At 37.0% G+C, this 26,247-nt stretch overlaps 3 protein-coding genes and 1 long non-coding RNA gene across 11 annotated transcripts; all 4 read right to left on the reverse strand.

The window, feature by feature from the left end:
- Nucleotides 1-5,071: 5,071 nt before the first annotated feature.
- On the reverse strand, nt 5,072-6,916 carry LOC125470861 (2-alkenal reductase (NADP(+)-dependent)-like). Its single transcript, XM_048570572.1, has 3 exons — nt 6,577-6,916; nt 5,532-5,709; nt 5,072-5,438 (listed from the first exon to the last, which is right to left on the reverse strand). Exons 1-3 carry the CDS (start codon nt 6,826-6,828, stop codon nt 5,260-5,262), a joined length of 609 nt encoding a protein of 202 aa, XP_048426529.1. The 5' UTR covers nt 6,829-6,916; the 3' UTR covers nt 5,072-5,259.
- Nucleotides 6,917-7,521: 605 nt separating this feature from the next.
- On the reverse strand, nt 7,522-14,020 carry LOC125470855 (probable sphingolipid transporter spinster homolog 2). 7 transcript variants are annotated; one of them, XM_048570553.1, is made up of 17 exons: nt 13,754-14,020; nt 13,436-13,567; nt 13,069-13,170; nt 12,854-12,958; nt 12,662-12,737; nt 12,451-12,525; nt 11,684-11,786; nt 11,498-11,563; nt 11,020-11,047; nt 10,453-10,550; nt 10,115-10,191; nt 9,728-9,841; nt 9,516-9,635; nt 9,063-9,191; nt 8,724-8,802; nt 8,437-8,609; nt 7,522-7,830 (listed from the first exon to the last, which is right to left on the reverse strand). In XM_048570553.1, the coding sequence occupies exons 1-16, from the start codon at nt 13,909-13,911 to the stop codon at nt 8,482-8,484; spliced, it is 1,590 nt and encodes a 529-aa protein (XP_048426510.1). In that variant the 5' UTR covers nt 13,912-14,020; the 3' UTR covers nt 7,522-7,830; nt 8,437-8,481. The 7 variants fall into 7 exon arrangements, with proteins under 7 accessions (XP_048426510.1, XP_048426525.1, XP_048426504.1 ...); XM_048570554.1 differs by lacking the exon at nt 7,522-7,830 and adding an exon at nt 8,153-8,281; XM_048570562.1 differs by lacking the exon at nt 7,522-7,830 and adding an exon at nt 8,160-8,248.
- Nucleotides 14,021-14,816: 796 nt separating this feature from the next.
- On the reverse strand, nt 14,817-22,828 carry LOC125470864 (probable starch synthase 4, chloroplastic/amyloplastic). Of its 2 annotated transcripts, XM_048570576.1 has the most exons (18): nt 22,633-22,827; nt 22,463-22,539; nt 22,214-22,348; nt 21,591-21,792; nt 20,841-20,975; nt 20,007-20,111; nt 19,377-19,475; nt 18,883-19,012; nt 18,079-18,129; nt 17,886-17,996; nt 17,090-17,199; nt 16,834-17,002; nt 16,364-16,450; nt 16,054-16,122; nt 15,657-15,770; nt 15,460-15,521; nt 15,253-15,349; nt 14,817-15,146 (listed from the first exon to the last, which is right to left on the reverse strand). In XM_048570576.1, the coding sequence occupies exons 1-18, from the start codon at nt 22,767-22,769 to the stop codon at nt 15,027-15,029; spliced, it is 2,010 nt and encodes a 669-aa protein (XP_048426533.1). In that variant the 5' UTR covers nt 22,770-22,827; the 3' UTR covers nt 14,817-15,026. The 2 variants fall into 2 exon arrangements, with proteins under 2 accessions (XP_048426533.1, XP_048426539.1); XM_048570582.1 differs by lacking the exon at nt 20,007-20,111 and having other exon boundaries at nt 22,633-22,828.
- Nucleotides 22,829-25,330: 2,502 nt separating this feature from the next.
- Nucleotides 25,331-25,717, reverse strand: LOC125470695. Its single transcript, XR_007253023.1, has 2 exons — nt 25,648-25,717; nt 25,331-25,510 (listed from the first exon to the last, which is right to left on the reverse strand). It is a non-coding gene; the product is annotated as an uncharacterized LOC125470695 (long non-coding RNA).
- Between the last annotated feature and the right edge of the window lie 530 nt (nt 25,718-26,247).

Consider the following 26,247-nt stretch of genomic DNA (forward strand, 5'->3'; position numbering starts at 1 on the left):
AGCTTAAACCAAGGCTCACTCTTAAGGTCGCGAAGGATCTCGTTGATTGGGACCGAGAACTTGGTATAGTTCTTGGTAGCATGGCCTTCTTTTACCGGGGACCGGTCTCTGCGTTTGGCCTCTTGCATGCTTCGGTCGTTAGACTGCTTCTTGTCCACCTTATTCTAAGCTATCTCGGACTCCTTCTGAGGATGTTCAGGTGTCTTGTTCACTCGTTGGGCCTCATCCTAAAGCGCATGCTTCTCTACTTGAGCAAACGAATCTGCTAGAGTTAGGTATTCTTTCATGATCAATTTTCCAAATAGAGGATGATCTGCTGGAGTCACTTTTGGAAGGCTGTGCTGGCCATCGAGTCGTTGCAGCCGACTATCTTTGCCTTCTCCACCTTGAACCTCTCAGGGTATAGAACCAATCCTACGCCTTGTCTTGCAAAGTAGTGGTGAATATCTTGCATATTAAAGCATCATTGGCTCTGTAGAGGATCATCATGTTGATGTAGTGCTTCAAGTGCCTTTCTGAGTCTGTGTCTCCCTTAAATAGGGTGAAATACGGCGTATTGAACTTACACAAGGGCTCCATCTGCTCGATCTCGTCCATGAAAGGTGATATTCCCATGTGTGCCACGTCCTTACGAAGGGCATCACTTGTGGTCTTGATGTACTGGAATTCGTGCAATCGCTCAGTTATGAATCTCTCTACTTCTTCACTTCTTCTTGAATTTGCCTCTGCAGGGCAGCAGGGCTTCTGGCTGCCCCCGGTTATGACCTGCTGGTCTCGACTACTCTTCCATATGCTCAGCTCATCTATACTGTGGTTGCGGTGCATGTAGTACATTCCTGGCAAGGGAATAGATTAGTCATAGGTTGCCAGTCTACTTCGATGTGAGGTGGATGATGCTCCTTACGGGCTTAGCTGGGAATAAACACTTCGCTTGGAAGGTTGTCCATGTCGATTATCGAAGTACGACCCCAATCGTGAATGTATGCTCATCCGAAAGCCTAACCTAGAATGCACGCTCATTCGCGCGCTAAGATGAGAGTATACGCTATCTCAAGGGCCCAGGCGAAAGCGTATATTGCCAAAACACTCGATTTGTGGTTGGAGAGAAACATCATCACATACCTTTGTCCTACTTTGAGACACCTCGTCTGAGGCATGTTGCATCTCAGTGCGCTGTAGGAGCTGATTCACCAAGGTAGTCTACTATGCAAGGGCGTTTGTCAACTCGGCGACCTGTCATGATAGGTGTTGTTCACCATTTGGAGTGGAAGAGCTGGGATGGTAGACATCTACCTGAGTAGTGGAAGTGTAATGGACTCCAGGTGCAAAGCTTGAGTGAGGATGGGTCATATCTGCAGTAAAATAGGGTGAAAATATCCTTGGTTCTACCGTTGGCCTCGAAATCTGGATCTGGGCAGGTTAAATTGGTTTGGGACCATATTGAACCGTCTAGAGTGCGGCGAAAACAGGTTGGGCACATGGGTGCTAGGCCGCCTCGGTTTGTTCTACTTGGCCTTAAGCTGGAGGCGCGTTGGGCTCATGTTAGGTTGCAACTTGAGTCGCGGTTGACGTGGCTTGGGCTGCCTAGGTCTGGGCAGCTTGCGTCCAAGTGAATGTGGTCGACACTAGGGGTTGCTGTGAGGGCGAGCAACTACCTGAGCCTGTGCCTGTGCCTGTGCCTGCTGGCTACTTGTGCTATGGGCCTCATGCACTAGGGTTTCCTCATGATGAGTGGAGGTTACCCTGTGGGCCATAACAGTGACGGCTACCATTATTGGCATAGCCACGATACCTCGTTAAGGCAAAGGAGCGGTCATTGCCATGGTAGGCCTCAATGAGTGACAACGTAGAGCCACGTCACAATCTCCATCAGTGGTCCATGTCCTTCAATGTAGAGGGTCCCATGGGTTGTAGTTTCTAAATTTCCTGACATTGTATTTGTGGATCTACGAACGAAGAAAGTTGAAAGCAATAGTCTTTTTCAAGTCTTTGAATCAGAGCTTTTAATGAAAGCACCAATTTGTGGATGCAAATTTCTGCCTTCCTATGATTAATGAATATGCGCCTACAAAATAATGACACCTTTTGGCCTCACGCGCCCGTGATGAATGGGAAAGGGCTTTGTTGAAGAATCTCTGATGCCAAAGTTAGAATTCTAGAAAGAATGTGTTTAGAAGTTTGTGGGTAGCAAAAACCTCCAAAATTTTAGAGATAAAAGGTGGATTTATGGGAGAGATAGAGGAGATGGGCCGGTCCTCTAGGGTTTAAGGGTGGCCGGCCCTAGGCTTGTGTTTAAGTGGGAATATTCCAAGATATTTGTGTAAATAAATATCTTACAGTGATTTGGTAAATATCCTAAATAAATGGGATTATCATTACTTACTTGAAAGAAGCCTTCTTTGATTAGGAATGTATTTATGATAAGAATAAGGAATTATCTTATCATAAATACCTTTGACTTTTCCTATGCGCAAGTGTGCCTTGAGCAGTTGTTGATCTTTACCTGCTCTACCTCAGCTGCGCATGGTGAATGAGATTGCTTTCTGCTTATTTAATAGGGGCAATCTTATCTTTCTTAGGGAATCATCCACGTGTCAACTCCATAATTTTTTGGATTATTTTTTGCTCCACACTCCTCGGTCCATAAATCCTCCATTGTTTGCTAAATGCTTACTTTCGATTGAGAAGCCTCATATGGCCAATGTGTTTACTACCCACCTCGAGAGCGAGTCATCACTCACTCAGATAAAGGTGTGCAAAATTGCTTTGTTGTTGGTTTAGGTCTTCATGCTGCCTACTTCTACGGTTTTGATGGTGTTTTGTCTTCTTACTTTGTTGGCATAAGAAGTTTTTCCTTGTTGGTCCTCGGGTGATGGATATGGTTATTGGGGTGGGTTGCTTATTTCTTTTGCTGAGTATTTTACAGGCAAAATTGTGTATTCTTTGTGCATCTTTGTTGTTGTGTAATTACGGATTAGATTTGTTCTTCAATTGGGACTTATTTGCATTTGTGGTTAATTTTTATGGCCTTTTTTTGTTAGTGTTGATCGCGTATCGGCTGATCCAAACAACGAATTGGTGAGGTACATAATGGTTCTGGTAATGACGACTCTTGTCAACTGACAAAGCCTAATTGGACCATCATGTGATTTGCTTGGGCTTCTTTGTCCACTTGGCCTACTAGCAGGTTTTTTTATTTTTATTTTTTAAGTTTATCCCATATAACATTTTTTATTTTTTTATTTTTATCAATGAAGATTATGTTTGACACAAAAGAAAAAAAAACGTAAAGGTTCTTTTTGGGCTATTGAAATCTTAATTTCCCTAATATTTCAAGTTTTTTAAGGTTGGTTCGTATTTCGAAATTGCATGCTTTTATATAGGTTTATTAATTTGCTGATTCAACTTAATTATGTGCCATTGATAGGTTTTGTTTGGGCTTTCTTTTTTACTTCCTTCGCTTTGTAATTTTTACAAGGATTTTACCTATCTGTAGATGTATCTAGTTACAAGTTATTATATGTGGATCAGTTGCGGGAAAGAGGTAACAAACGAGGTATTTTGTAGAGCTTGGTATTTTTTTTTGTTTTTTTTGGACAAATGATAGATTTTGTTAGATTAAATCTTAGATTAGCTATCAAAGAGGTTTAAACCCACGCCGTTATGCAATGGCTTAACACATTTCCATCGTTGTGGTAAAGGACCACTTGCATTTTGTAGAGCTTGGTTTGCTAGCTTGACATGGTGAAAAATGTGGATCAGTTGCCAGAGGAACAAAGAAAAGAATGAAACGTTATGTTTTCAATTAAGTATTTGACACTTCTTGTTAGTTATCAATGAATAAATTGATTTTAATTTAAATCGTGTTCGTTTTGAGTTTGGATATAATTATAGGTAGGTTATGTGAAATGAGCAAGGACATGATTCGGGAATAGAGGCATTTAGTAATCAAATTGAATTTGATTCTAATTTGTGTGAATTAGTAAACAGTTTATATGATTCAATACTATTAGTACTCAGATTTTTAAAAATTTTAGTACACAATTTCAGCTGAAGTCTGACTCTAATTCCATTTCATTTCAACTCCTCCTCAATTCAATTCATTCTCAATTCCTGTCATTCGGATTACAAATTAGTATAAAGTAATTTCTTTAAATGTTGTTAGGGGTTTGTCTTTTTGTAGTTAGCTTCTGTAGGATTTTTATTACTAAAGAATTGTATTCTTTTTAACAAATGAAACAATAATCGAAGTTCCAATCATTTTTCCTTCTTCTCCCTTTAATTTCTTAACATATCAAAGCATGGTTTTCAATACATATAGAACTACAGACTTTGGTTTTCTGGAGCATACTCTCTTTTTTAAAATAAAAGAAAATTAATGATCTCATGCTATAATAGGTTTCATGTTGTAAAAATAGTGTAAATGCCCACTGTGAAAATTGTGTGAATTGAGACATGATGACTTTGGACATCGGATCATGGATTGGTAGGCATTGGTCGAGAGAGGGCTCTCGTCAGATTCTCTTTGTAAGGATTTTGGAGATCTTCAATTCACATCAGGTTGTAAATTTTTTTATTTAAAATTGAATATAAACAGTACCTGACGAAAACTAACCGCACAATTCACCTTATTTCCTTAAACTGACAAAAACTGACGAAAATTGAATACAAATACAGTTATTGCGTATAACATCTCCGTTTTTTTTTTTCCTTAAGGAATGGACTCGTTGAGAAAACCTTATTTCTTTGCAATTTTCTTCAGCTTTAGAGTGTATAATCACCTTTCAAAGTGTAAAACTTAAACTTTACGGGTTCTAATCTCGAGTTAGTTGATGGCTTCGATTATGTGTTTTAAGTAGTATCAAAGTTCAATAAACTTTATCATAAGGTGAGATTTTGTCGAAAGGTCCATCCTTTATAAAAGAACGAACGTGCTACAAAAAGAATCTCTATTGCTTTAACTTGTTTTTGATACAGTAATATTTGACACTAAGTGGAAGGAGGATATGTACTTTATGGAGAGGGATTGGCAAGGCCACACAATGGCCCAACCACTTACTAGATATCAAACTCAGCACAAATATTATACATCCGCGCCATCCATTTAAATCGAACATGAGACCTCTCACTTACAATTGAAGATGAATGCCACTAGACAGTAATACTAGTTGGTTTAGTCGCTTGAACTTTGTTTGCTTAAAGTTGCACTTAATGAGGGTTCTCCTTAATCATTAATTTTATACCAAAATGATTATAAAGCTAGTAACTCACCTTCTCTTTACTTCCAACACTTCCAACAACATAGCATCCCATCAGCCTTGCAAACTGCCCAACAAGCTGACCAACTGCACCAGCTGCGGCAGAAATGAAGACATAATCTCCCTTCTTCGGCGAACAGATTTCATGAAAACCGACGAAGGCAGTTACACCCGGCATACCTAAATGATTCAAAGAAATAAAAGATTAATATAGTGATTATACAAAGTATGAACATATATAACTCATAGTTTTGATGAAGAACTAACGCATACCAAGAAGTCCAGTATAGTAGGAAAGGGGAACATCAGTGTGGTGGATTTTAAAGAGCTGTTCTGGTTCTGTGATGATGCTGTACTCTTCCCATCCTGTTGTCCCCCAAACCAAGTCACCTTCCTTGAACTCCGGGTGCCCCGACTCCAAAATTTTAGCCACTCCAAACCCATTTAATGGCTGAAAAAATACATCAACAAGTATTTATTTTCAGATTTTTCATTTAGTGAATTCAGTTCTAACATGATTAAGCCAGATGATTGAATCTCAACCCTCTAAAATGAGAAAGCATAGTGATTTCATACTCCGTCTTCTCCTTCCCCTATACTATTCTTTGATTTATACAATCCAAAAAAAGAGAGATGAGTGTAGAGGAGATAAGGGAGAGTGAGAAAATAATTATCTGATAAAAAATACTTGGGTATGGTCATTCGTGCTACGTCAGTCATCTGCCCATGAAAGGCAAGGGTGATTCCCTGCATTCAAGCCCTACAAAGGCCTATTTTGGTGCCTCTGAATGCAGGGAATCCCCTTATGCGTGTCTTAGGCAGGACGTGGAATGTGGAACGGTGGTTCTTGATCACCACTGCCTTGGAGTCCTACAATCTATAAATCACAAAAATACATAACCAAAACATAACATTGATAATCATGGAACCAAACAGAAAATCAGGAAAGGCAAAGAGATTGCTCACAGAGCCAGGAGTGAGTGAGAAAATAATTATCTGATAAAAAATACTTTTTTTTTCTTGCCAAAGATGAAAAATAATTGGGTATGGTCATTTATGCTACGTCAATCATCTGCCCAAGACAGGCAAGGGAGATTCCCTGCATTCAAGCCCTACAAAGCCTATTTTGGTGCCCCTGAATGCAGGAGATCCCCTTATACGTGTCTTAGGTAGGACGTGGAATGTGGAACAGATGGTTCTTGATCACCACTGCCTTGGAGTCCTACAATCTATAAATCACAAAAATACATAACCAAAACAGAACATTGATAATCATGGAACCAAACAGAAAATCAAGAAAGCCAAAGAGATTGCTCACAGAGCCAGGAGTGATTGAAGTGAAGACACTGTTAGGAGGTTGAGTTCTATTCATTCGAAGCCTCAAATAAGGGTCGCACGACAAGTAAAGGTTCTTGACCACCACTGCCTTGGAGTCCTGTGGAACCTTGAGCTTCAAGGTACTAACTGTCACGTGCATGTCGGACTCTTCGGCTTTTTCAGAGACATAGTTCTTCAGTATCACCTGCTTGTTCCTCACTTCCTCTGCGCCACTCGTCATTGCCATTGCCATTGCCGTTGCTCAACCAAAACCAAACTCTATATCTTTTCAGGTCCTCTGTTTCTTTGAAAAATATGTAGCATTTAATTTACGCGTAATGTTAGGATGATCAAAATTTTAAACCAAATTATATGATTGTTGATGATTGGATTAGTATATTGATTAAAGTGCTTATTTTTTATTGGTAACGTGTCATTTGGTTTACTTAGCATTATCCTTAATTTACATATCAAAGTTTGCTTGATTTTGTTTGTCAACGTGTTTGAGGTGTTGTATGGTGGCACGTGTATGGTTGGATATATCTCCTTCCATTCCATTTCTGCTTAAGAAAGCTACGGTTATGTCATTATCTTAAGGAATCATAGATGGAACTAATACTATAGCTGTCAAGAAAAGTCCATGCTCCTAATCTTTAAGAGCATTCCACCACACGAATACACTGACGTTGCCACATGGGGTCCCTTGTCATTCAAGCAACATAACCAACACAAAGTTGTTGTTCGCGAGACCAACTTACATGACATAAGTACACCGCCACTATAGTGTTTGGTGTCAATTATACAATGCCACGTGGAAATATACTTGCATGTAGCGTTGCCCACATGACACGAAACATCACGGTAACGATGTTGGTTAATACAAGATGCCACAGTTACTGTATAATCGTTCCATGGAAGTCTTTCTCGTCATTCACTCTCCGAAAAATCATCATCAAACTCCTTTTATGTCAATATAGTGAATGAATGTTAAACATTGTGCATATAATAGTTGAGTATTTGTAGGAGTGTCGTCATCTGGGAAAAACAGTAACATTCACAATTTCACACAGAAACATAGCTGCCTGTGTTTGATGTGTAAAGGATACTCTGTCCAGCAACAGCATGGGATTTCTAATCGCCAAAGCGTCGTCCATGAACCTTTACTAGGACATAAATTCTAGCTCATTCAACTGGGAAAAAATTAGTCGTTTTACACCACAAAGACGACACTTCATTTTACGTCACTCCATATACCCTGAAAATAAATCAATCAAAAGGAGGAGGAAGACAACCGTTGATTTCGGCAACCGAAAAAGAAAATGTAGAGAACTGAACAAGATTACAAGGCAGAAGTAATGTGCTGCTGCGTACAAAAGCTGAATTAAGGAAGAAATTATATCATAAATATCAATACTGGTGTTTTTCTATTAGACAAGCTAGGAAACTATTGAATTGCATCTCAGACAACTTAATTACATCACAGTTGCCCGCTTGTTTCATCGAGTTAAGGCGAAAACTCTACATATTGATTTAAAACGGTAACTATAAATAAGCAAAGTTTTTTATAGAGAGGCCTAATCTGTTCCCAATAAAAATTTGTTGGAAAATAATTCGATAGAGAGGCCTAATCTGGAAACGGCGGAAGCAGCACTACAACTCTCACCTTGAAAGTTCTACAGATGAATTTTCGAATGATTTTCAGCACTCTGGAGATGAATTTTGTTGCTCAATTGATCAGGTTACTGTTTAACTCTAGAATTTACTAACCACGAAGATTTTCGTGGAAAATTAACACTATTTACACATTTTCCCAGCATAAATGGTAACAGAGACATGCAAACAATTATCGCATCTGCATTACCTTATAGATGAAACAAGCAACTTGCAAGCATTTACTATAGTAAATTTATGCTTCAACAGGGTCTTTCGCTCCCTCAGTTCTGTTCTCTTCAAGTGGTTTTCTGACCGTCTCAACCGTGGAGACTTCTTCCGTACCATCTTCGTCAGAACTACCCTTGTTGCTAACGAAGATCCCTAAAAAAAGTAGTACAAGCTTATTAACCTGATGCCGCTCAAAAAAATTAACTCCTTTTAAAAATTTATAATACCAGTTGAACAAATTATTATAACTAATTGTCCTTAACAAACCTATGAACCATATTCCAGACGCAAGAAACAGAACAGATGTCACAGCAAGAGTTGTTATCCTCCAATTTTTAACATGGTCCTACATATGAAAAGAACAAAACCCAAAACAGGAAAAACGAACATGGTGAGGATGCTAAACCGACAAGACAACCCTTCTATGAAAATTCACTCCAAACTGAACACTGGAATCAACTTCTTTCCCTTGCTGTCAGTATACCACCTAGGAGCTGCTTCTCCAAATACCAACAGTAATAGAGTGACACAATTATATCATCTAAACATCAGCAGTAATCTCCACTTCTCAAACAAATTATATAGAAACGAACTTTGAAGGCGCACCTGGAGTATTCCAGCAAGAGGTGAGGAAGGAACATCACCAAAGATGTGGATTGAAACAGTTGAGACAGCCATAGCCAATGGCCTAAGACTTGGTGTCACGCACCGCAGAGACACATAATTAACTGGAGCCTGCCAAGGAAAAGTGATTAACACGGCAAACGTTATATAAAACTGGAATAGTAGGTTATATTTATTATATATCAGTGAGCAGTCATTATCATATTATATGCTTCAGACGAACCACATATGTGTGGGTTTTCATCCCTACTGGTGGTGCTTATGTGCATAATCAAACATTGAGTCATGGCGTTAAAGTTTAGTAGACAAGATCATACTCATCATATACTAATCCACTCATTATTATAAGCAGACTATTACAAATTCAAGTTTAGCGTGCACAGTATGCATTGAAACCACCAAAGTTCAACCCAAATCGGAGAATTTTAAGATTACCTGGGTTGCAAACACAAGGAGCTCCCCCAATGCGAAGAGAACTACAAAACCATACAAGTTCCTTACACAGAAGGCACTGAAGCAAAATATTGCGCCTAGAAATGTTGCAACAGAGAGAAGCTGTGAAAGAAGCAAAGGGTTTCAACAGCACATTCTAATAAAACATGTTAAAGAAGACCGTATTGTAAACGCTGGACCCAAGCAGAACTCACCTTAAAAGCGTTATAAATTGTGGCAGTCACTGCATCAAGGATGAGCCCTCCAGCTAACGTCCCCAAAATTCCACAAACAATTGTAATACCTCCGAACCACAAATCTGGCTTATTCTGTCCAAAGTTCCAATGAACGAGAATACTGTCAGAATTGTTAGAATATTATTTCCTTTATGCTAGACTGCCGTTATTAATATAGTCTATTATATTCCGATAGTGCATTTATAAGGTAAAAGAGCTGATCCCATAAGTAATATCACTGGGAGATCATCGATATACCAACGCTTTTGATAGTTAAGGTCAAAACTCAGTTTCCTTTTAGCAAAAAAAGCTGGATTACATGACCAAAAAAAAAAAAAAAAAAGAAAAAGGAGCAAAGGGCTATACCATATGATAAATGTCATAACCAGCCTTTGGTCCCCAGTACGAGTAGGCTCCAATGACAAAGTTATATGACACATAACCTGCCAGTCAATTAAATTGTGAGGAAAAAAATATAAAAAGTTTGTAAATAATAAATAGCAACCTTTAGTAGCACTCTATCAAAACTTTCTCCGGTTAAATTAGTGTAAGATTGCAAACATTACCACATTTTTTTTTACCCAAGGCAGGTATACACACGTGTAAAAACATGATCAACATCTATAAGATTAAGTACAATTGAAATTACATTTTACTATATTAGGATAAAATTTTAGAAGAACAAGTAGAGGATGAGGGAGTACCTAAGACATTAGCAACATAAACTTTATCAAGCAAAAGCGCTTTCATATCTCTTGAGAATCTTGAGAGTTGGCTCAAAGACTTTGTAGCAGGGCTTGGCCTGAAATACACAAAAAGAAGAACAATCTAACAGATAAGAAATACCATTTTAGGATGTTGGATGTGTAATAATCCTGTCCTACACTCTCTATTGATTCTACCACGCTGACATTAATAAACTTTTTTTTTTTCAGTTGATTAGGGGGCTAGCGGCTGAAAGATCCAACAGTAGATTAAGAAGCAAGGTCTAGCCACATGAGACACAAGGAAAAAGAGAACAATGTATTTATTTAAACATGTTACTAATGTGCCCATATCTGAAATGGAACTGGCATTTGAATTGCAGATGCATTGCAACGGTTTTTGTTATTTGAGCACCCTACCTGGTAATGCTCAGCAGGTTTTCCCAGTTGACAGAGAGCATGGGAACACTTCTGAAGTGGGCTAATAATTCTATTTTTCTCATAATTACAAAGGACAGTGAAGATAACCAAGTAATAGGGAAAAAGATGGATGCAATCGTTACTTACCAAGAAGCTTTTTCTATGACATCTGAATCTGCAGTTAGAAGCTAATCAGAATAAACATACAAATTTGGATAACAAATAACTTCTTGAAATTTTAAAAAAAAAAAAAAAAAGTATCAAGCATTGGAGAACTGCTTCCACACTACCATTCATAGTCATTACGTTGACCATCTTAGATCCACCCAAAGTTCCTGTCCTTACAAATGCATTTAAGGAAAAGGTAATGTAACTTATTATATCGATAAAAATGATTGAAGCTGAACAAGGTTTCTCACACATTAATACTTTTTAAGATTAACGAGGGATATCTTTTAGAAATTAAAGAATGGAAAGTTCAAATGCCCCATTGTTATCCTACACTGCTAGTAAACGACAACACAAACTGTTCTTGGGACCATTTTTGAACTAAAAAATACAGAGTAATATTTGTTTTTTGAAACATGAAATCGACTTTGCAAAACAACAATAGAACATGAAATACCTTCAATTAAAGGACTAGTTGTTTCAATAGGTTCCAAAGTTTTTCTTGTGTCAGCAGGAGCAAGACCTAAAGTTACCAGTTAAGTTACATTATAACAAATCCGATGGATCATACATAAAACATAAGCTTCTTTATCACAGACGATGCATCACCGAGTCACAAAAAGAACAAAACGACAAAATTCACCTTTCAACTCCAATGGTTTCACCACAAAAGCCAATACACAAAATGGAAGCATACTTAATGCCTCTCCCCAGAATGCATAACGCCAACTGAAACTGGATCCCACCTAAACATTGATCCAAAGCAGAATATCATTACGACAAGACATCTAACCCAGTGCAAAATCACCATGATATACAAGGATGCTACCGATAGAGAAATTTGATTTATTCAATCTAATGACCACAAATAAAGAGAGGTGTATGAAGGCTAAATTGCAGTTGAAATCAATTGCCCTTACTACAAAGAACTAAGAAGTTGAACAAGCCATTACCTTAGTACAAGGAAAGAAACGCTTAATTTTAAAACACTAGGATACATTCCAAATTCAGAAGTGAAAGGGAACCTTCAAGAGCAGAGAGTATTGCATGTTGTTTCTTGCAACCAACAATTTAAGTTATCAAACTTTTTGATTGGTTTTGTAGATTGGGAGGAAGAGAAAGTGAGGGAAAGGCCAGCAATTGCCTAGATACGTGAACCGCTATCTCTATAATTACAGACCTAAAATATTGAACAGATTTTGTCAATGATGTCATGGATATCCAACAATATCATGCGAGGTGATTGGTACCATGAGTAAAAGCGGATAGATGAGCCTACCCACAGTAAACCAATTAACAAGCTCCGATAGACCCACCCTCACCCAAAAACAAAAAGGAATTTTGAAAATTCAACCAGCAGCCTTTATATATGTACAAATATGAAGTTAGCTTGCAAAATTTAAAACTTACAAATCCGCCGTAAACATAGCCCACAGCAATTCCAGTTGGTATACACATGTAAAACATAGCAAGCCATGCTGTTTTCTGGGCCCACAATTGATAAATATTCAGCATAATTGTGAAAATAATCATCAAATACATCAAATATTGTCTACCTCTGAAACATATTTGATCGTAAAGAACAATAGGGAGGGATGAAGAGAAGGGAAAGAAAACAAACCTGAGTTGCAGGAGCATGGTCATCGATGAATGGTGCTGCAAGACTAATGAAAGATGCCTCACCAACTCCAACCAGCCTAGAATGGTAAACCTCAGTTATAAACTCACAATCTAACACAGGAAGGTGATGCTGATGCAAAGAACAAAGCCAAAGTTGTAAAATCGGAGAATAGTACAGCATTGTTGCACTCACATGCGACAAATTGCAATGGTCCAAAAGTTAATTGAACCACCACACCCGGCTGTGGCAAATGTCCAAATAGATAATCCAACTCCAATCAGCCTAAAAGGATTGTGACTGAAAAGACAACAATGCTTATGAACTTGAAACCACATCGAGCTGAGGATATCTCCATTGAAGAGATGAAAAAGTTAGCAACTCATCTCATGCATACTGTAAGTACTCACCTTTTTGCCAACGATGCAAAGATGGGTGAGGCCACAAGAAGCCCAACCATAAATGCAGATGACAGAGAGCCGTCTTCAAAATTGCTCAATTTAAAATCTCCCCTGTAAGAAACATGCCACCGTAAACCAAATACAACCAACAGATCAAGGGAATCGTGAAAAATAGTGCAAATTATTCAAACAAGTGACCCCAATTAGATGCTTCACGGATTTTCAAAAACTTATCGGAAATGAATCTAGTTTCTTGATAAACAAATGGATAATAAATGCATATGCCACAACAGCCACTGGATTAGACAGCACAATGCCAGATTAATATTGGCCTCTAAGGCTCCGAAACTTTCATAAGAAACTTTAAAAATCTTACTGAATTCCGGTACCCGCGCTGCAAATGCCGCTAGGATCACAAATCCGAATGCTACCGTTGACACCATTGCTGGCTATTGCTCCTCGATCGACATAATTAATCAAGTTAATCACACAGAACATCACGAGCAACCTGTTTTACATACGAAATAAACAAAATATTTGATCACATTCCACGAGCAACCTCTTCCCTTCAAATGCAGCTTCAAAATTTGAAAATTTACTGGCTCAATTACATTTCCAGATAAGAAAAATGCAGAAAACCCAAGAATTTTTAATTCAAGAGTAATTTAAAGGAAACTGAGTTGGGAATGTTTACCTTTTGGGGGTGAACCATGATGGATATTGAGGTGAGTCTGAGACGGGGCTCTCCGACATATCTGGGTTGGGAGGATCGGACGGCGGAGTAGGGGTTGGAGGAGGCGGTTGATGGTGGTGCTGCTCTTGCTGCTTCTCTCGTTGTTGTGATTCCGCCATAATAATGATGAGATCATGAGAGAGAGGAGAGGAGAGGCAGGGGTGGAGAAAGAGAGCCTTGTTCCGCAAGCAACCTCCAAAGTTTACAGCACCCTCTGCCTCTGCCCCCTCTCTCCTCTCTCAGGACACATCTTTAACCATGTTTTGAAACTCATTTTTATCTATTTATAGAAAATAATAACAAAAATTCGTTTTAGTAGTATGATCTACGGGTATTTCTGTTCGAATGGCGAGAGTTAGTAGATTAATAATTATACCATAAAATAATACTTAAGCAAACAAACCATCAATATATATCATAAGGCCATAGTTAAGAGTATTTTTATTTATGAGAGTAACACTGCCATGTCGGGTTAGTACTGATCCACCTATACAATATTTGGTGAGCAATAAGATTAATATTTTGTGAACCTAAATTATAGAATTAGTGAATAGAGAAACGACTGCAAGTAGTGGATTGCTTTGGTAGTTAGAACTTTCCTCTTTGTTCCTCGTGTCTGGGGTTCAAAACTTCCCTTTCCCCTCCAGTCCCCATTTGACTTCTTGTTTATTTATCATTTTTTAATTGAGATTAGAATAATAATGTAGATGTCTGCCTAGCCACATTAGTTAGAGCGTATGTGCTCTCCTTAGAGTTCATGTCCACCTCATGACAATTTAGATTGGTTTAAAACGGTCCGGTTACAATTTCGCACTCTATAACATAGAACTTGTTTTAGAAATGCTTTTAAAACTACTAAAAGCGCTATCGGAAAAAAATGTTTTTGGGTTTCAAAAGCACTTGAAGTGCATTTAGGAGAAGTACCAGTTATGTGCTTTAAGTTTAAAAAGCACTTCCAAACACACCCACAACATAAGAAGAAAGTAGGTTTTGCAGTAGACAATTACATCCACACTCACCCAAATTGCGTAAATCTGTTTCCACTAACTAATTAAACTGTAACAACTTGACACCATTTTACACACATTAAACAGATACAGAAACCCAACTTTCTTATTCACCCGCTCATAACTACTCGGTTTCGAAACTGTACATCTCTAGAACCCAGCTCTCGGCAACGGAAAACCTGCATAGAGGAATAATCAAGCTCTAACACACGCGTTTATGTACACGTTCACAAATTTTTCAAGGCTGTATACGCAGAAGTATGGATGTCGCAGCACTCAGCATCCCACGAGAAGTCCATTTCCATGGCATCCGTTATCTTTCTCTTCCACTTCGACGGGTTGTTTTTCTTCAAATAACAGGACAGCAAATTTCAACAACTTTAGCATCTTAATAATAATTGGGAGTTTAGAAGAGAATCTGAAAGTTTAATGACCAGGTAAAGAATCGCATACAATTTCATCCAGGGCTTGGCTTAGAGTCATATTTCCAAACGTAGAGCTGATGAAACGTGAGAAATTAGTTGTCTCGTAGTTATGCTCGACAAAGTTCCTGTTCAAAGTTATAGCCAATGAGACATTTATAATTATACTTTCAAATGAAATAACAGCACAAGAAAATATAAACATCTGTACGTTTTCATTCCGAATAAGAAAACTTACCCAAACCCCTCGTCGTTGGAGTTTACTGTAATTGGAGCAGCTCCGTATTTTAAAGCTTTTAGCTACATACAATGAATAATTGGACATCAGACAAGGAAAATTATTTCCGTAAGTACATTTCTCGGGAAATTTTAAAAAGTATTAAAATCAAAACTAAAAGGAAACTAATACTAGGGAGACGGAAGGAGAGAACTAACTGGAACTTGAAGGTCTGGGTCATGAAAAGATTGGCATAAGATAATATCAGATCCCGCGAAAACCAAATGTGATAACGCTTCATCATTCCCATCTATGAATTGCACATTTGCCTCCTGCAGCCAAAGGAGAACACAAAATATGTATAGGTGACACAAAAGGCAAGCAACAACTTCTGTTCTCACATCAAAGAAATACTGCCACTTACGACCTAATAGTTATATACATCAAAAGAATAAAAAGAATCTCATAAACACAACCATGGGTTGCATTTAGCTTGAACATATTAGGGTCTGCAGAAACTTTTGTTAAGACAGAAAAGATCAAAATACAAAAGCAATATTCTAAAATGATTTGCCACAAATGTCATTAACACAATGAACAAGAGGCGACCTGTACCTTCAAGGGTTCATGCAATGATCCCAACTTGTTTACACTTGATATTTTGCCAATCCCCATGACGATGAACTGTAACAAGACACTTAACCATCACATCCATGAGAAACAATCTAGAAAAACAACTTAAATACCAGGTCTTTAAGGAAAGTTTTCCAAAAGAAATGGCTAGTTATTTCTTCCCTGCTACCAAGCACGCTGACCATTACTTTTTTTTTAAATTACCCTTTGTACATCGTAAAGGCGTTCAGCAAGTCTCGGCCACTAAGCCATACATTTTTCTGATGAGAAAAGAAAAAGGGGAAGTAACTACCTGTACATCAATCCTGCTAGTTTTCGAAAATATTTCCCTCAGCTTCTCCAGATCAACATCTGATACTTTAGAGAAGACGCATCCAACCTGATAAAATATTCGTAATTTGTTGCATTTCCAGTAAAAATCAGAAAACAAGTATAAAACCTTCCATAAAAAATGTAGGTGAAAGAAACATAAAATGAAAAGAAAATTAAGTTATTCTGAAGACAAGGCTTCCCTGAGCAAGCAGTCCCATACCATAGATTAATTAGATTAATTTCTGAAAGACAATCAAGGCTTAACTCGTAATGTGGATTTTGTCAGATAAGTTAACACACATCTAACCAAAGAATGTTAATTTTGTCCGTGTTTTCAACTTTTCACCCACCTAACATGGTTACCTAAGAAATAACAGGTCGTAACACACCAAGTACAAGCTAATGAAAACTAGGTGTTCACAGCTCAGATAACCTCAGATGCATACGTACAAGAAAAGTAGAAGCATGCTCGGATAACCCAAGGTGCTGCTGCAATGCAGCTTTGCAGACTGTTTTCCCTTTCATATCCTTCGCATTATACTGTACAGGAAGAAAGTTGTCCGTGGACGGATCCCAGGTGGAGTTGTCAAATCCACAAGGGGCAATAATCACTTTGTTTCTGAAAGAAAATGGGAACACTAGGTGAATTTTCTTTCAGTGTAAGAAACCAAAAGAATCTGCATGAATGTTTGAGTGAGCTACTTACTTGTGAATGTTCAAGGTAGGATCCAACCCATGACTCAGACTCTGAATAACCCTGCCTTTTGAAAGTATGGATGACATAATGACAACTTTATTGGAGTAAACAACTCCACCCTGCAAATTTATAGAAAATAAAACCTCCAGGGGAATCCATGCCGCATATTAAAGGAAACTAGAGCTTCCAATAAAGAAGGGACTTTGAAGTGTGGGAAATAATATTGAATAACAAATGAAATGAGCTGGAAACCAGGACATCATAGCAATGCTGCCTTTTTATGTGTTCTCCAAACTTATAAATGGAAGCTGAAATTTGAGGGAATACAATGAAAAAGCAAACATAAAAGAACTAGAGCCTATGTATTGCAACCGTTATAAATAAATATACTTAATTACCTTGGCCTCCTTCACAATTGTATCATAACCAAGCCAATTTCCGTTCAGTTAAAAGTTGAAATGCATTCTGAATTAAACAGTAAATCATTCATAAAGTCACCACGTCAAGGCTGGAATGCATTCTTATTTCACATCATACTCAGGAAAAACGGAAACAATACTCAAATCCTAACCCATGTTGTTACATTGTCAAAATTGGAAAAATTGCGGGAAGTTTCTCAGACATAAGATAAAATAGTGACTTTAACGTCAGAAGACTAATACATGCAGTCATTGAAAAATATCTATCCAACTGTGTATATTATGCGTTAGTTACATGACATAAGATATATAAAGGACGGTGAATTCCTGTATTATCTTGCAAAAAATTATCAAGAGAAGAGAGACAGAATAGCTATGGAATATACCTTCAAGATATTAACAAGATGTGCCTTGGTATTATCTTGCAAACGATCAGGACGGTGAAGTCTAGCAGGATCGAGTCCGCATAACTCTAGTTTCTCTGGATGCTCAAGACACTAAAGTATCGAAACACAGAGCATTATAAATTGGATCCATGTGAGTGTGTAAAGTTAAAAACAAAAATATACAGCTACTTGCCTGTGAGTTGAGGTCATGGCATGTCAAAAGAATTCTTGTACCTTCAAGTCCCTGTACAGATGTGGAAAAACAATTATACGGTAGCACGAATTCCATGCCAAAAATAAATAAATGTTTTTCTCTAACCTGCAACCACAAGTTGGGAAGGGGCAAGAAAAATACAACAAGATACATTAGAAAAATTGACTCTCATGTGACGGAAAACTAAAGCAGCCCGTGACATCAGTACTGTGATGAACATTTAAGGTACTTAGATTGGCTTCCATGTTGACCACATAAAGTTTTCTGCCTTTCCACATCCTTTACAAATTTCCTTAAGCAATGTGCAAGTTGTATAATGCAGGACAGACATGTTACCACATAAGCAAGCTGTTAGCATCATACCATCTTCCCCACTACATATTTTCCATAATTCACACTGAGACATTGCCCTCAAATTATATCCATAGGAAAAAGAGCTTCCTTATTCAGTACTTATTAAGTAGCTAATTAAGTTATAACATCTCAACCAGGAATCAAATTTTGATTATGCATGGCTAAGTACACGATGGGCTGCGCACACTTAGCTGCTTATTAGATCACTCTGTACACATACATTATAAATTTTTGTAAATATATATTAAATACGTCTTCCAAGTTGCATTGCATTAAGTTTCATTAAATGAAATGAATTACTTGCAAATTTATTCTTTGAAAATGAATATTAAAAGAAAGGTTCATGCTCGGGAGCAAGGAGAAGGATGCGGTAGTACTTATTTAATGGTATTCAATATAGAGCAAAGAAAATACAGTTTTAAGCTGTACCTGTTTAACAGTAATATCCCAGAAAAGTGGCCCAACAATAGCAGTCTCCCAGTTGTGGATATGTATCACATCAGGACGCTTTCCAGATTTTACAATATAATCCAATGAAGCACGGGAGAAATAGGTAAACCTGAATGCATCAAATACATGAACCATCATAGAAGAAATTGTTCATGGCAGAGCTAGATACCATATTAGATATAATCTCCTAAATATGGAGATACGGCACCACAAAAGTTAGGCCTTTTCTTGTATAGAGAGAATAAGATACCCATGAGTATCTGAATTCATGATGGTTTTAAAAGCCCAAAGTGCTCAATATAATTTTATTTCTACAAGAGCATACTAGTTCAAAGTAACCCACTTTCAGTTCATAATACTTTAAGAAAAGGCCAATCTTACGAATCTATGTTTTAGTAAGGTTTCCTCCTTTAAGAAAAGGTGAATCTTACCAATCTTACAATCTTACGAATATGAGCGAAAATTATACTGACCTTTCAAAGTCATCTGAGTAGCCATATAGCCTCTCACGATTGAAAAAGGATGAGTAGTATACTGGTTGAATTAAAGTAACTCCAATGCCATAGACAATGCTGCATAACAAGTAGATAAAGCTAGATAAATACAGATTTTCAAACATAACACTATAACAACACAGATGCTTTTCTAATAAACGAGCTAGTTGGAAGTTAGTTGGTACTTTGGATCTAGAACACAGATGCGCACACGCACGCATGCCCCCAAACAGAGAGACAGACAGACAGACAGACACATGTGAAAGACCTCACCACCACACAGTCCAAGTTGATCAACGAAATAATCGGGTTTCTTAATTTTTCCCTTTTAGTCTTATGATCCTCAGCAAGAGAGGGCCCATTTAAAAAATAAAAAACATAGCCACGATAGGCTCGTGATCATAAACCATGGCCAGTTAATGGGCAATACCCATGAGCCTGGTCAAGTCTGACGTCATATGTTACTGTTAGAACTCAAGTTCTCACCCAAACGGGGTTAGCTAAATGTTGTAAGCGGTGTACCTTGAATCCAGATATATTCAACTATTCCAAACTGAATTTTCTAAAGCAAACATAAATATAGTGTACAAAGAAACAATTCAAGCTTACCCGGTCCAGATTTTGTTCCCATGCAACTGACCATTGTAATACGAATAACATTCTGCCTCAATTTCTTTTAGGCCTTGAACTTTGTTTAAGTCCAAGCTTGAAAACCTAATCACAAGGTACAGTCATGAACGAAATCATTAATAATTGTCTAGTTTTCCAGCAAAATTTATTAAAAGGTTTATAGGAACTCGTGTACAAAATAAAGTCCATCCTTTTCATTGAATGCACTTTTTCTACCAAAAAACATTCTATAAACCATCATTTTAAGAAACCATTAGATCCTTCTTTCCCAAAATTATATCTTCGGAAACAACAATTTGAACAAAGAAAAAGAGAATATTCACATTTTCCATATTCTGCAATCCTACAGGCTTTCTATCTTCATGACCGCGCATTCTAATGAAATAAGTGGCAAGTCTAGAGTACTTCAGATCCCATGAGAAAAGAACAGATCTAAGTGAACATACATGGTGTAACTATCTCTTCCATCAGCATTACTACATCAGACTCGGTTTCCTCTATCTCCCTTGGCCATTAGGAATGCGGCAGGCAACTGAATTAAGCAAGAGCTACCTAGTAGATTTCTTGGACTACACGAGGATATGTCAAAAGCATACTACTGCCACAGGGTACCTACAACAGGTTTCACTAAACCAATATTATTGTCACAGTTTCATCTTTTCTTCTAGTTATCAACTTATGATCATCCACGAATACTCATAAGAGCAATTTTTGTCTTAAAGTTCTCTATCAAAGAAAACAATATTTAGGTCTTCCTAGTTAAGCACTCTGAGTAAAGAGAAACAAAAATTACAAAGGAGGTCCCATAATTACTTTGGAAGTATCACCTCCACCAAATTCCCCTTCCTTTGTAGTGCACAAGACAAGCCTGTCACATATGAAGCCAAGGATCCGAAAGAGACCAGGGGTGCCATTTCCGTGCATACATGGACAATGTGAAAGCAATTCCTGAAAGTTCAAAATAAAACATAACATCACTTTTTGAAAGAGAAAGAAGCGACAAAAAGAATGAGAGTAAACTGCCAATCTCCCCCCTAAACTTTTAAATTGGAAAATCAAGGACTTAAACTAATTTTTTTGGCCGATTCCCCAAACCCCCCCCCCCCTCTGCCATTAGTTTTCCATAGATTCCAGCCAAATAAATGTTAACTCTTATTGCGTGCACACCACATGACTTTCCCTTGAGAACAAAAATGTCACTTCGCTAGACCTTCAGATGCAAAAGCTATAGAATCACACAGATTTGCATAGGTCAACATTTCAGAAATCTAGGGTTTTCAATTATTTTAAAGAATGAAGCTACCGAAGTACCTAACATGTTTGTGCATATGTTTTCATTTAACAGAAATTTGGATGGAAAAATGAAAAACTAACAGCAGGGGGAAATCGGCCAAAAAGTTTCAGTCCTTAATTTTCCAATTAAAAAGTTTTGTTTTTTTTCTTTTGGGGGTTTGGGGGGGGGGGTGTGGGGTGGGGTTGGTGGAGGGGAATTGAAAGATTGGCATATTGTCTTCCAATTGTTCAAAATGTACAACTTTGTTTGTCAAATATGCAAACCACTACCTTTTGATGCTCTTGGAGAAGTGACGGAGTTCAGCTAGAATCTCAGTGTCTCCTTTCTGCAGGGTGTCATTAAATACTTCAGGTAAACTAAATTTGTTATCCATAACCAGCCTTCTCAAATCGGATGCCTCCACGGTGGTAACCATTCCATTGAGGACCATTGAATCTATCCGAAAGAGTAGCTCCCAACAGCTTACCCTATCTGGTTTACAGTACATCAACAGAAAGACATTATTAAACTAACGCTCATGAACTCTAAATACTTCTTTCACTTTCAAAGAATATGATCACTGACCATTATCCAAAACAAGTAAAACAACAAAGATTTCATCACATAATGGTACATAAGCCTAAATTACACCTTAGTTCCATAGTTTAGGCTCAATTCCACTGTACTTTTTATAATTCCAATTTCAATAAGTTCATTTGTATAGATTAGTTCCCCAGCATTTTCAACGTGCTCCAAATTTACATTTCTGTCACATTGTTTGACAAAAACTTTCAAATTATAACCAAAGCATGTTCATCATGACCCGACTTCACATTGTTAAAAACAGCACACCAAATTCTTAAGAGTTCAGAATACAAGAAATATTAATACTTATCAGGGATGATTAAGGTACCTTGAGGTCTTGCAATGGCAGCCTGCTTTTCCAGCTCCAGTTGCTCAATCCTATCCACCAACAGCTCTTTCTCTCTGGTGATTTTGTTGAGTTCTTCTACCGCCTTAACTCGTTGCTGGTTTAACTGCAGAATATCTGAATTTTCATTCCAAATTGCAATGGAATTAAAACAAGTTAAAAATAAATAAACAGAAAGAAAAAAAACACAAATAACATGAAATGCAATTGAGGAGTTTGGTTTTGGCTTACTCTTCTGAGCTTCTCTGAAGAGTTTCCAAATGTCTTCGGCCCGAGAGACGGACTCCGCATTTCCATCGCCCTTAAACCTGAAATCAATTGAGATTGGAGTGATTAGATCAAAGTAAAGCAGAAAATTGAGGTTTTAGAAAATAATGATAACAATTAAGTGATTGACTGACTTCATTTCTGAGGAGGAGGAGGAGGAGGAGGAGGAGGCATTGACGGCGGAGCAGCAAACTAGTGGAGTTGGAGGTTTCTGATGCGGTGGTTGCCACTGCCACGGGCGGAGGATCGAGCTGCTCATCAGCGCCTTCATTTTTGCAACCAAACTGTGCGAGTAATGGAGGAGGAGACGATAAAAGTCGTGATTTTTCTTTTCTGTAATTTATTAATTTTGACTTAATTAGATTTGAAATCACAATTACGTTTATTAAAATATTACGTACCTGTATCCGCAACCCAACCGTCTAACTTTGCTGAATTCGTTCTTTTTTGTTTTTTCGATAACGGGTTAGATAGTTAGTTGTAGAGATGATTTTTTGTCGGATTGGATCGGCAACAAATATTTCAATACTAATTTAGAAAAGTTTTGAACTCAAATATTAGTTTTAATTTTGGGTTATCAGAATTTTTTAGAAATTTCGAAACATAATTTAGATATCCTACAGTTTGCAAGACTTTGATCTATTCATACATGATTGCAATTCATGCTCATGGTTCATCTCAAACTATCATGTGATGCACCTAAACTCGAAATTAATTTTGATGGCTCGATAGTGGGTTCTAAAACTGTTGCTGGGTTCGGCATTAGAGATGCTAATGGTTCACCGTTGTGGTTGGCGCCTACAATCTAAGAGAAGCTGCAATTTTTGTTGCTGAAGCTCTTGCTCTTCGTGATGTTTTGAGATTTTCAATAGTTAAAGGTTTCAAGGAGATGTGTGTTGAAGGAGATTCCAAACTTATTATTGATGTCATTTTGAACAAGTGTAGCACACCTTCTAATAATCATTAACAACATTATATCTCTTGCCAGTTCTTTTTCTTTTATCTCTTGGTCACATGTATTTGTGAGGCGAATTTTCTTACTGATATTATTACTAGTGTTGACCACTCGATACAGGATACTTATATTTGGGATAGTCGTTTCCCATTACTGCTACAAATACATTTTTGTTTGATTGTACTGGGGGCAGTTTTATACTAGAGGTTTTTTCTCTTTAATTAAATTTCTTTTTCTTAAAAAAAAATTAATGAAAAGAATTTCAAAAATCAACAAATAATCTTATTTAATTAAAAAAAAAAAACATAAAATATAAACATGTGTCAGCGCAGGTCCCCCCAACCCCACCCTCCCCCAATATAATTAAATAAGAAAAATACATGAAAATATTATATTATGTATGAATTAGCTAACTATAACAACTATTTTTGGATCTTTCACAAAGCAAGATAACACAAACACACGTCTGGTACTATAATGTTGTAAGGTGTATTTTCATGCATATAATAAATAATATATAAGAATGATATATGTATATTTCACTCGTACCTACTTAAGGCAAAAGAAATGATATACATATATAGAAGGTGTATCGTTAAGTTTCATAAATAGTGTGGTAAGTTTCATAAACAATGCAGTAAGTTTTAAAAACAGTGTAGTAAGTTTCATAAATACTACAGTAAGTTTCATAAATAGTACAATAAGTTTCATAAACAGTGTAATAAGTTTCATAAACGGTGCAGTATCGTTAAGTTTCATAAACAGTGTAGTAAATTTTATAAACAGTATGTGTGAGGGCACGAGGGTCATGTGCGTCACTTTCTTTTTAATTTTTTTAATAATAAAATTATGTCTTTTTTAATTAAAATTTAAGTTCTTTTGTTATTTTTATTAAATTTAAGTCTTTTTCATTAAATAAGTTATAGCATGATTTTTTTTAATTAATAAACTTGACCTAAACCCTTTTCATGAAAATTTCCCAAAATAAAAGCTTTAAAATTTTTCAAACTTTTATGTATGCACCATTTAATATATTTTTCTATTTTTTGTGATCTTTTTACGTCAGTACGTGTGTATTGTGTGTGTGTGTGTGTGTGTGTGTATTAGCCAAGATAATGTTTGTGAAGTTGGCATTTCATTTCCCTTTACAAATTGATACTTAATTTTTTGAATATTTCTATGAAAATATCAACAATTTCGTAGATATTTTAAACACTGATAGTAACAGACAAAGCAAGGGTGAATCAACAGCCAAAATTAAAAGTAAGATACAAGATTTTTTTTCAATAGAAAAAAAGTAAGATACATGATATTTTTGATAAAAAGAGATAGTGCTTTCATGGACTTTCTAGTTGAACTCTTGAACCAAAAGCCACAAGTCAAACTCAACTCTTTAAAACTGAAGTCCCACCTTAGATCGAGATAAGATTCCTAAGCAGAGGTGAGTCCTTCACAAGAAACAGATGGATTCTGATCTGAAACATGCACCTGCCTCACTTACACTATTCTCAATCTCAAATTTCCTCATTCTTTCTATAAACCGCTAAGCAGTACGTACCATAAAAGAAAAGTTGCCAAAATATATCCAAAAATACTTCCTAACACACCTTGGGTGTCATTTTGTTTATTAGTAGGCGGAGGGGAGTCTTGCAAAACCAAAAATAAAGCCACAAAATGCATCTTCATCCCCACTCTCCAGCACCTAAAAAACTACATTCTACATTATTTGACACTGGGAATACATTTGAATTTGCAACCAAAAAAATCTCCTACAGCTCCAGGATAATTTAGTCCCAAAACATCAACTCTGCTTTAACAAGAGCAAAATACAATGTTGTTGAGACATAAATTGACCAAAGAAATTTTTTATTTTTTACTTTTTATATTTTTGTCAAGTGAGGCGAAAAAAATTCCCCTTCCTTCACTTCCCTTCCCTATGGCTGGTCACTCTAATGACCGAGCTTATGTTGCGATTTTGTTTAGCCATCCGTTCCCTCCTTTCTTCTTCTTCTATCAACCTAGCCTGCTCTTCGTCCTCCCTTCTTGCGATTAGCACACTGCAACATCACGACAAATATATAATCTCAGAAAGGCTCATACACCACAATGTACATTATCTATCAGATACAAGTGCAGTTAGTGTTAAGAAATAACATAATCATGATACTTTACGATAGTGAAATGCCATGCTTACCTTCGTCTCTCCTCCTTCATAATATCCTCAAAGTTCGCCTCCATATCACTATCATCATCGTCACTAGCGTATCATTCTGGTTGACTGCAAGAATTTCGGATTGATAATTAGAACAATATTATACAGTTCCTAACTTCCTTAACCACCAAAGTTTCAAACCAAGTTGAAATTCTTGTAATGGGCATCTCCCAATACGCTCGGCTCTAGTAATGGCCAACACCAGGCAACTTTCAATCTCTGATATTTTACAAAATCATTCCATAAATTCCAATTTGTTAAGATCAGGCATGTCACCAAGTTAAAATACCTTCACGCTTCAATTGTATATAAAAATATGTATTCAACTGAAATATAAACAAACATATTTGGCAGGCATTGATTTGACCAAAAAGAGCTAAACTGCATCCAGTAGCCTAATGTCATTTCAGCAAAGCTGAATTTTGAAATCAACCTCAGGCTTTACAACCATTTAAAAATTAAGAACAAAAGAATAAAAAATAATGAAAACGCTACTTACCGAAACATTTCTCTGATCTTACTTCTAAAATCCAAAGCCGGTTCATCATCATTCGGGTGCCGTCTCATAGGCTTCCCTTTGGG

Source organism: the organism of the source record quoted next, unplaced genomic scaffold (assembly GCF_019419815.1).
Source record: "Pyrus x bretschneideri cultivar Hongxiangsu unplaced genomic scaffold, Pyrus_bretschneideri_v1 Contig102, whole genome shotgun sequence".
Taxonomy (NCBI): domain Eukaryota; kingdom Viridiplantae; phylum Streptophyta; class Magnoliopsida; order Rosales; family Rosaceae; genus Pyrus; species Pyrus x bretschneideri.

Bases quoted from the DNA above. Each gene is read 5' to 3' on its own strand.
- LOC125470855 (XM_048570545.1), bottom strand. From the start codon at position 13,911: ATGGCGGAATCACAACAACGAGAGAAGCAGCAAGAGCAGCACCACCAT. The intron at 10,551-11,019 runs GTAAGTAACGAT...TGTGTATTTCAG, and splicing joins GTCATAGAAAAAGCTTCTTG to GCCAAGCCCTGCTACAAAGT. The intron at 8,282-8,436 runs GTAATGCAGATG...ATTCATCTCCAG, and splicing joins TTGCTTGTTTCATCTATAAG to AGTGCTGAAAATCATTCGAA.
- LOC125470864 (XM_048570576.1), bottom strand. From the start codon at position 22,769: ATGAAGGCGCTGATGAGCAGCTCGATCCTCCGCCCGTGGCAGTGGCAA. The intron at 20,112-20,840 runs GTAATTATGGGA...CCTTGTGATTAG, and splicing joins GTGGAGGTGATACTTCCAAA to GTTTTCAAGCTTGGACTTAA. The intron at 17,003-17,089 runs GTAAGTAGCTCA...ATTTTCTTTCAG, and splicing joins CCTACCTTGAACATTCACAA to AAACAAAGTGATTATTGCCC.
- LOC125470861 (XM_048570572.1), bottom strand. From the start codon at position 6,828: ATGGCAATGGCAATGACGAGTGGCGCAGAGGAAGTGAGGAACAAGCAG. The intron at 5,710-6,576 runs GTGAGCAATCTC...GTATTTTTTCAG, and splicing joins CTTCAATCACTCCTGGCTCT to CCATTAAATGGGTTTGGAGT. The intron at 5,439-5,531 runs GTATGCGTTAGT...TGAATCATTTAG, and splicing joins CTACTATACTGGACTTCTTG to GTATGCCGGGTGTAACTGCC.